The 8,114-nt window shown below is 67.3% G+C and overlaps 2 protein-coding genes across 3 annotated transcripts; both read right to left on the bottom strand.

The window, feature by feature from the left end:
- Positions 1-1,937: 1,937 nt before the first annotated feature.
- Positions 1,938-4,158, bottom strand: CMTM5 (CKLF like MARVEL transmembrane domain containing 5). Of its 2 annotated transcripts, XM_067533146.1 has the most exons (5): positions 3,772-4,158; positions 3,141-3,293; positions 2,897-2,992; positions 2,345-2,429; positions 1,938-2,133 (listed from the first exon to the last, which is right to left on the bottom strand). In XM_067533146.1, the coding sequence occupies exons 1-5, from the start codon at positions 3,865-3,867 to the stop codon at positions 2,111-2,113; spliced, it is 453 nt and encodes a 150-aa protein (XP_067389247.1). In that variant the 5' UTR covers positions 3,868-4,158; the 3' UTR covers positions 1,938-2,110. The 2 variants fall into 2 exon arrangements, with proteins under 2 accessions (XP_067389247.1, XP_067389248.1); XM_067533147.1 differs by lacking the exon at positions 3,141-3,293.
- Positions 4,159-4,889: 731 nt separating this feature from the next.
- IL25 (interleukin 25) lies at positions 4,890-6,191 on the bottom strand. Its single transcript, XM_067533145.1, has 3 exons — positions 6,151-6,191; positions 5,688-5,944; positions 4,890-5,339 (listed from the first exon to the last, which is right to left on the bottom strand). Exons 1-3 carry the CDS (start codon positions 6,166-6,168, stop codon positions 5,099-5,101), a joined length of 516 nt encoding a protein of 171 aa, XP_067389246.1. The 5' UTR covers positions 6,169-6,191; the 3' UTR covers positions 4,890-5,098.
- Positions 6,192-8,114: the final 1,923 nt, after the last annotated feature.

The following is an 8,114-nucleotide window of genomic DNA, read 5'->3' as shown; positions in this document are numbered from 1 at the left end:
TGATTTTTGGACGTACATCTTGCCAATCTAGGGGTGAACCTAGGTCTGAATTTAGGGGGTGCAACTTGCCAATTTGGGGCTGATGCTGGCTTTGAATTTGGGGGGGGTGGCACCTTACCAATTTGGCATGACCCTGGCATTTAATTTGAGGGTGCAGCATGCTGCCTTTGGGGGGGCAGATCTGGCTTTTAATTTGGGGGTACAATGTGCCAAGTGGGGCTGACACTAGCTTTCAATGTCGGGGTGCATCTTGCTTTCAATGTGTGGGGGGGAGCTCCCCACAGCCTCTCCACCCATTCTCCGGGGGTGCCTCAAAGCGGGCAGGGGTTGAGTTTCCCCCTCACTCCGCTCCCTGCCCCACCACCCCTTTCCGCCGCTGTCGCCTCCCCCCGGGCCGCTGGCGTGGACCCGCCGGTGTTTCTGCAGGTGTCCCGAGGTCTTGAAGGCCATGGGGCAGAGTGGGCAGCAGTGCGGAAGAAGCGCTGGACGCGGCGGTGCTGGGCCAGGTGGGAGGAGGATGTGAAGGCCTTGTGCAAACACCTGCAGATACGTGTGTGCATGTGCGTGCAAAGGCTGGATGAGGCGTGCCAGGAGACGTGCGCTTGTTCAAATGCCGGGAGACACGGACGAGCGCAAAGGCTGGGAGACACGGGCTTGTGCAAAGGCCAGAAGATGTGCACTTGTGCAACCACCAGCAGACGTGCGTGAGCAAATGTCAGGAAACACACACACTGGGAGACACACACTTGTGCAAAGGCCAGGAGACACATGCTTGTGCAAAGGCCGGGAGACACACACACAATGGGAGACAAGCACTTGTGCAAAGGCCAGGAGACACACACACAATGGGAGACACACACTTGTGCAAAGGCCAGGAGACACACACTTGTGCAAAGGCCGGGAGACACACACACAATGGGAGACAAGCACTTGTGCAAAGGCCAGGAGACACACACTTGTGCAAAGGCCGGGAGACACACACACAATGGGAGACAAGCACTTGTGCAAAGGCCAGGCAACACACACTGGGAGGCGCAAGCTTGTGCAAATGCCAGGAGACGCACACTCGGAGACGTGCACTTGTGAGAGCCACCCCGGGAAACAGGCACGTGTGTAAAGGCTGGGAGACAGGTGTGCGTGCGACACCAAGAGAAAATGGTGGCCCTAGCCCCACCCCTTTGCACACTCACCCCCCCCCACACAGAAATCAGGCAACCCCTCCCCATTTCCCTTGTGCGTGGAGAGCCTCCTTGCACGCTTTGCACACCCCTTGGCACAGACTCCCCCTGACACGTGCCCTCACGTGGAGCAGCCCCTCCCTTCATTGCCCCAAGGACCCCACCCCCCAAAAATCCCCCACTGGGTGAACCCAGCCCCCCCCCCCCGGGACCAGAACAATGGGGGGGCCGCAAAACCTCGCCAGCCCCCGAGAGCCACCCCCCGGGCCCTGTTGGCTCCAGAGGGGATAGGGGGGGCTGATGGAGGGAGGGGAGAAGAGCCTGGAGGGAAGAGGGGGCTCAGCTGGGCCTGGGGGTTTGGGGGGGCTCTGGTACCTGCCCCCCCGCGCTGGGGGCTTCGCTGCAGCAGCTCCCTGCGCCGCGTCCGCAGCCTCTCCCCCCTACCACGGTCCCCCCCACTCCTCTCCCCTCCCCCAGCCCTCGCTCCACCCCCCACCGGCCAGACCCCCCCCCACCAGCACTGCCTCCCCCAGCTTCTTCCCCCCGCCACCATCCCACGTTTTCCCCCCCCATTCTCTCTGGGTCCCCGACCCCTTCCCCTGGGTCTCTATCACACAGTCCCCTCCTCTGTGCCTATGAGGGTGGGTGAAGGCAACACAACCCAACACAACACCAGGGGGTGCACACACACACACACACACACACACACACGCAGACACACACACACACTTAAAGAGACACTAGCACCCGGAATTTCCTCCTTTGCACAATTTAAATACAAAGACGCCGGGAGCCCGACTCGCCCCTTGGCCCCTAAGACTGGAGGTTGGGGGGCGGGGAGCCCAGGGCTGGGCTGGCAGGAGGCTGCGGGTCGGGCGTGTGGGGGGCGTTGGGGGGGTTACGTCTGTCCCCAGCTGGGGGCGATTTTTGTCTCAGGGCAGGTCCCCGTTGGCATCTAGACGAGAACATTCACATTTAGTGTCTCACGGGGCCCCCGGGGCTGGAGAACCCAGGCGTCCGGGCCTCTGCTGGGCCTCTCCCCCGCCCAGTGTCACCGCCCCCGCCCCCCCGGTTGGGGAACCCAGGCGTCTGGGCCTCTGCAGGGCCTCTCCCCCACCCAGTGTCACCGCCCGGTTGGGGAACCCAGGCGTCCGGGCCTTGCTCACCCTGGCTTGGCTCCGGCCGGATCTCGGCCCGGTAGGTGCTGAAGGCGTCGTAGGCGAAAACCCCGATGAGGATGAGGCTGAAGGTCTGGGGAGACAGAGCCGGGGGGGGGGTCAGGAGGGAGGCTTCGTGGGGGGGGGGAACTGGGGGATAGAACAGGACCTATGGGGTGCCAGAGTGGGGTGGGGCAGGAGGTGGGGGAAGGGGAACTAGTGGGTCATGGAGGGGCCGTGGGGGGATGGGGCAGTCATGGGGGGGTCACTCACGAAGGCAGTGGTGGGGGTTCAAGGGGGAGGGGCCATGGGGGGATGGGCGGTCGTGGAGGGGTCATTCATGAAGGTGGTGGTGGGGGTTCAAGGGGGGAGGGGCAGCCGTGGGGGGATGGATGGCCGTGGGGGGGTCACTCACGAAGGCGGTGGTGGGGGTTTAAGGGGGGGGGGCAGCCGTGGGGGGATGGATGGCCGTGGGGGGGGTCACTCACGAAGGCGGTGGTGGGGGTTCAAGAGGGGAGGGGCAGCCGTGGGGGGATGGATGGCCGTGGGGGGGTCACTCACAAAGGCGCTGGCGGCCGGCCCGTCCCGGCTGGTGGCGATGGCGGCCGGCGACACCACCAAGAAGATGAGGGCGGCGCTGGCGGCGCGCAGGAAATCCTGGGGGGGCAGATGGGGGGGAGGAGGGTCAGAGGGGGGGCATCCCGGTGAAGGGGAGCCCCCCCCCATCGCCAACCAGGCAGGGCCAGCAGAGAGGAGGCAGGCGCCTGTGGGGGGGGGATGTGGGGTGGGGGGGGCTCCCACGCACCAGGCAGGGCCAGGGGGGCCGGGGCCCCCCCTCCTGGCCATGGGCTGCTCGTAGCCCCAGGGCTGCGGCCCCCAGCAGCGCCTCCAGGAGCGCAGCCCCCGCGAAGGCCGGGACGGAGGCCGCCAGCAGCGCGAAGATCAGCAAAGACAGCGCCTGGGGGGGGGGGAGAGGGAGCAGATGGGGGGGCTGGGTCCTGGGCCCCCCTTTAGCCTGAGCCCCCCCACACACATCAGGCCCCCAACACAGGGCTTCCCCCATGCCCTCTCCCTGGGGTGTCCAGTCCCCCCACACACCCATGGGTGTCCCGACTCCGCCCCCCCCTCCATGCCCACAGCCCCCCCCAATGTTCCCCCCCCCAGCACCCCTCATCATTCGCTCCCCTCCTCCAACACCCCCACCTCCAAGTCTGGTTCCACCTGAAGATCCCGCCCCCCCCCATGGTCTCCCCCCCTCTTCCTCTTCCTCCCCCCATGGGGGGGTTCAAGGGCTGGGGGCGGTAGCAGGGCTGGGGGTTGGGAGGGATCGCAGGGTAGGGCTGGTGGGTGGCAGGGCCAGAGGGTCCCAGGGCTGGGGCGTGGGGGGGGGCAGGTCTGGGGGTTCAGAGGTCCATCCCGGGGGGGAGTCCGTTTACCAGCTCGGTGCCCAGCAGCGCCCCCTTGGTGGAGCGCAGGAACTGCCAGTCCAGCCTCCGGTCCCGCAGCCCCCCAGGTGCCACCGCTTCCCGCATCCCGGCCCCCGAGTGGGACTGGGCAGGAGGGCCCGGGGAGGGAGGGAGGCCGCGGGTGTTCCCAGGAAAGAAGGGAGACGGGAAACGGGGGGGGGCCGACACAAAGGAAAAGGAAGAAAGCCAGCGAGCGGCAAGCGAGCAGCAAGCCGGGGAAGCGAGCAAGGGCCCCGAAAAGCGGGGCAGGAAGGAGGAAAATGGGGGCGCCCAGGAAAGGGGGCAGGCGAAAGGCTGAAAAGGAGGACGAAACCCCAGCGAGTGAAGCCGGAGACCCAGGGAATCTGTGTCACCCGCAGCCCCCCCCCCCCATTTCTCCCGCCCTCCCCGATCGCCAGCCGGGCCGGCCCAGCTGCCCTGGGGCGTGGGACAAAGGCAGGCTTGTGCCATGGGGCTGGGAGCAGCTGGTACATGGGGAACAAGGGGTGGGATTGTTGGTGGGGGGGGGGTCTGAATTGGGCCCATTCTCCCAGCCCCTACCAGTGGGGGGCGCTGTGGGGCGCAGGGGGAGGGCGCTGGTTATGGGGAGGGTGGGGGACTGCACCCGCCTGGTGTCCCCCCCCAGCAGACCGTGTCCCCCCCCCCCCTCAGTTCATACCAGTCATGCTAGTTTGAAACCGTTTATTGACAATAAATAGCGAGATTGTTACTTCACAGCACTTGAACCCGGATCAATGTAACAGCAGCCTGGGGGGGGGGGTCAGGGGACCCCGAAAATGAGAGGGGGACTGGCAGGCATTCTAAAAGACCCCCCCAAAAAAATGCAGCCCAAGGTGACCCTAAATGACATCCTCCCCCCGCACTTTAACCCACGTTCACGTACCCCCCAGCTCAGATCTAAAAATTGGAGCTCTCTGCCCCCCCCCCAAAAAAAACTGAGCTCTGGTGGTCACCCCATCATTAGCCACCTTTGCCCCCAACAGACCCATGGGTGCCCCCAAATCAGACCTAACTTCACCCCAAAACTCAGTCCTCTGGGTCCCCTGAAACGAGAGCCTCCCCCCCACACACAAATTGTGCCCAGGCTCACCCCGAAACGCAGCCCCGAGGACGCCTGCAAATCACCGCCCCCCTTTCCCCATCGCTGGGGGGGCCAGTCCCAGGGGCGCCTCCCCTCGCTGGGTCCCCCCGACCTCCGTGGGGTCTCCTGGGCCCCCTTGGAATTGCCCAATGGGGGTCGCCCCAGCTCGCTGGATTTGCCCCATTGCCCCCGGCCCCCCCCCTCCAGTGCATGCCCTCAGGAGCGGGGCAGGACGCAGACGCAGGCCACGGCCACGGGGTAGAGCTGGGGCTCCAGGTAGAAGGCGTCGGGCCGGCCGGGGCAGGGGCGCCGGTAATAGACCGTGGTGTTGGCGTCGATCCGCACCGAGTTGCCCCGGCGGTCCCGGCCGTGGGGGGGCTCCAGCGAGACGCAGTGGGGACACAAGCACTCGGCCTGCAGCAGCAGGCGCGGGAAGCGGGTGCTGTCACAGTCCTCCCTGCGGGCGGAGAACAGGCGCGTCAGCCGGGGGGACCGGGGGGCCGGGGAGAATGCAGGGGGGTCAGCCTCAGCGGGCCGGGGTTAGGGACTGCATCAGGGTGGGGGCAGGGCTGAGTGTCAGGGTGGGGGGCAGGATGGGGGCAGGGCTGTGTATCAGGGTGGGGGGTCAGGGTGGGGGCAGGGCTGAGTGTCAGGGTGGGGGGGCAGGATGGGGGCAGGGCTGTGTATCAGGGTGGGGGGGAAGGGTGGGGGCAGGGATGTGTATCAGGGTGGGGGGTCAGGGTGGGGGGCAGGGCAGTGTATCGGGGTGCAGAGGGGGGCAGGGCCACGTATCAGGGTCACTCACCGGTATCTCCAGGGCGCCACGGAGCGGCTGTTGGGGGGCCCGTGGGCCTGGCCCTGGCAGTGGGGATCCCGATGGGGGGGCTGGGGGCTGGAGGGGCAGTGCTGCGGCCCCGGGGGGCTGCCTTTGCCGAGCCGGGCCTGGGCCCGCTCCAGCTCCCGCGGCGTGCAGCACTCACTGTCCCCCAGACACCCCCGGCTCCCGCCCAGGGACGCCGCCCGGGCCTGCAGCAGGAGGCAGAGCGACAGCGACAGCACGGCCTGCAGGGGGCGAGAGAGAGGCGGAGCGTTACAGGGGGTGGGGGGCACCCCCCAACCCGGAGAGGGACCTCGGCCTCGTGCCCCTCCAGAGGACGAGGCCTAGACAGAGCCCAGGCGTCCCGGCTCCCAGCCCCTCCCCACTCTAACCCCTAGGCCCCACTGCCCTCCCGGCACCGGGGCGAGAACCCAGGCGTCCGGGCGCTTACCAGCGGTGTCTCAGCCATGCTCGCGCTCGTCCCAGCCCAGCCGCCAGCACCTCTGACCGGCCCATGGTGCCGCGTCCGTATTATAGCCGGCGAATTTCCATCCGATGCAAATTTTTTTCCAATTCTTCCTGGACGCACGTTTCTGAGAGGTAATTTCCAGCCCATGCGGTCCCACGGCTCCCCACGCAGGGCCAGGGAGTGGGGGGCACCGGTGAGGCTGGGAGGGGCAAGGACGGGCTAACGGGGGGGACTGTGGGTCGGGAGTGATGGGCACCGGCAATGCCGCTGAAGGGGGGTGGGGGGACCCTTCCTTAAGCCGCCCTGAGGGCGCTAACGCACCGTGACTAGGGGGGTCCCCCACCTTGCTCCTTCAATCCCCAGCGGCTGGAGTCCTGGGGCCGGCGTCAGCAGCACGTGGCCATTTAAAGGGCCTCACGTCCCAGCACCGGGCTGTGGGGGGAACTTGGGGTGACTTTTTGTCACGCTCGGGGGTCCCAAGGGCAAGCATCAGACACGGAAACCTCAGTGACAGCTGGGGAGAGAACCCAGGCATCCTGGCCCCCAGTCCCCCTCCCTCACTTTAACCACTAGTCCCCATTCCCCTCCCAGAGCTGGGGAGAGAACCCAGGCGTCCTGGCCACCAGCCCCCCTCCCACACTTTAACCACTAGCCCCCACTCCCCTCCCAGAGCTGGGGAGAGAACCCAAGAGTCCGGGCTTCCAGCAACCCCCCACCACTACCCCCCACTCCCCTTCCAGAGCTGGGGAGAGAACCCAGGAGTCCGGGCTTCCAGCAACCCCCCACCACTACCCCACACTCCCCTTCCAGAGCTGGGAAGAGAACCCAGGCGTCCTGGCCCCCAGCCCCCCTCCCTCACTTTGACCACTAGCCCCCATTCCCCTACCCGAGCTGGGGAGAGAACCCAGGAGTCCGGGCTTCCAGCATCCCCCCACCACTACCCCCCACTCTCCTCCCAGAGCTGGGGAGAGAACCCAGGCGTCCTGGCCCCCAGCCCCCCTTCCACACTTTGACCACTAGCCCCCACTCCCCTCCCAGAGCCGGGGAGAGAACCCAGGAGTCCGGGCTTCCAGCCTGCCCAGCCAGCAGTGCCAGGCCGTGTTGGGGGGCAGGAATTCGGGGCTTGCCCTGGCACATTCCAGCCCCGAAACTCCCAGCCCCCCCGGTCCTCCTGGGTCTCCCAGCCCCACCCAGCCCCCTCAGGTCTCCCAGCCCCCCCCCCCAGCTCTCCAAGGGCAACGCACGGGTTCCCCGCGGCGGGGGGGGCAGGCAGTGGCTGTCCCCGCCCAGGCGTCGGGGGGGGGGGGGGAGACACCGTGCCCCACAGGGCGGGGGCAGGGCCAGTCTCTGTGGGCAGCCGGATTTGCATGGGATTCCGGGGAGTCACCCTGCCGACTGACTCACAACACGCTGTGCCATGGCAACACAAACAACGCCGGGCAGGGCTGCCGGTCTGGAGTGGGGGGCACCGGCGGAGCTGGGGGGGGGGCTGGGCTAGCGGGGAGGACTGCGGGGCAAGGGCAGGGTGGTGCCCAGGGCTCCTTCCCACCACCCACCCAGCCGTGGGGGGAGCAGGGGTGGCGCCTGGCCGTGAATCACGCCCCACGCGCTCGATAGATGTTAATCGGCACCCCCTGGAGGGGAGCGGGGGTTAGTGGTTAGAGCGGGGCCAGGGGCCGGGGGGGGGGGGCACCAGGATGCCTGGGTTCTCTCCCCAGCTCTGGGAGGGGAGTGGGGTCTAGTGGTTAGAGCGGGGTGGCTGGGGGGGGGGCGCCAGGACTCCTGGTTTCATTCACCTGCCCCTCTGTGCCTCAGTTTCCCCAGCACCTTCTGTTGCTCATGGGGCAGGCCGTGGGGCTCCCTGGGTAGGGGGAAGCTAAGGACTGGGCCTGGCCCCCTCCTCCGCTGCCGTTCAGAGGAGCGGGGTCAGGCTGGCCCCTGGTCTA

This window comes from Emydura macquarii, unplaced genomic scaffold (genome assembly GCF_026122565.2).
Source record: "Emydura macquarii macquarii isolate MOO-44397 ecotype Brisbane River unplaced genomic scaffold, CSIRO-AGI_Emac_v2 contig_3322, whole genome shotgun sequence".
In the NCBI taxonomy this organism is placed as follows: domain Eukaryota; kingdom Metazoa; phylum Chordata; order Testudines; family Chelidae; genus Emydura; species Emydura macquarii.
The sequence above is the reverse complement of the archived record's forward strand: the minus strand, read 5'-3'. Positions and strand labels throughout refer to the sequence as shown.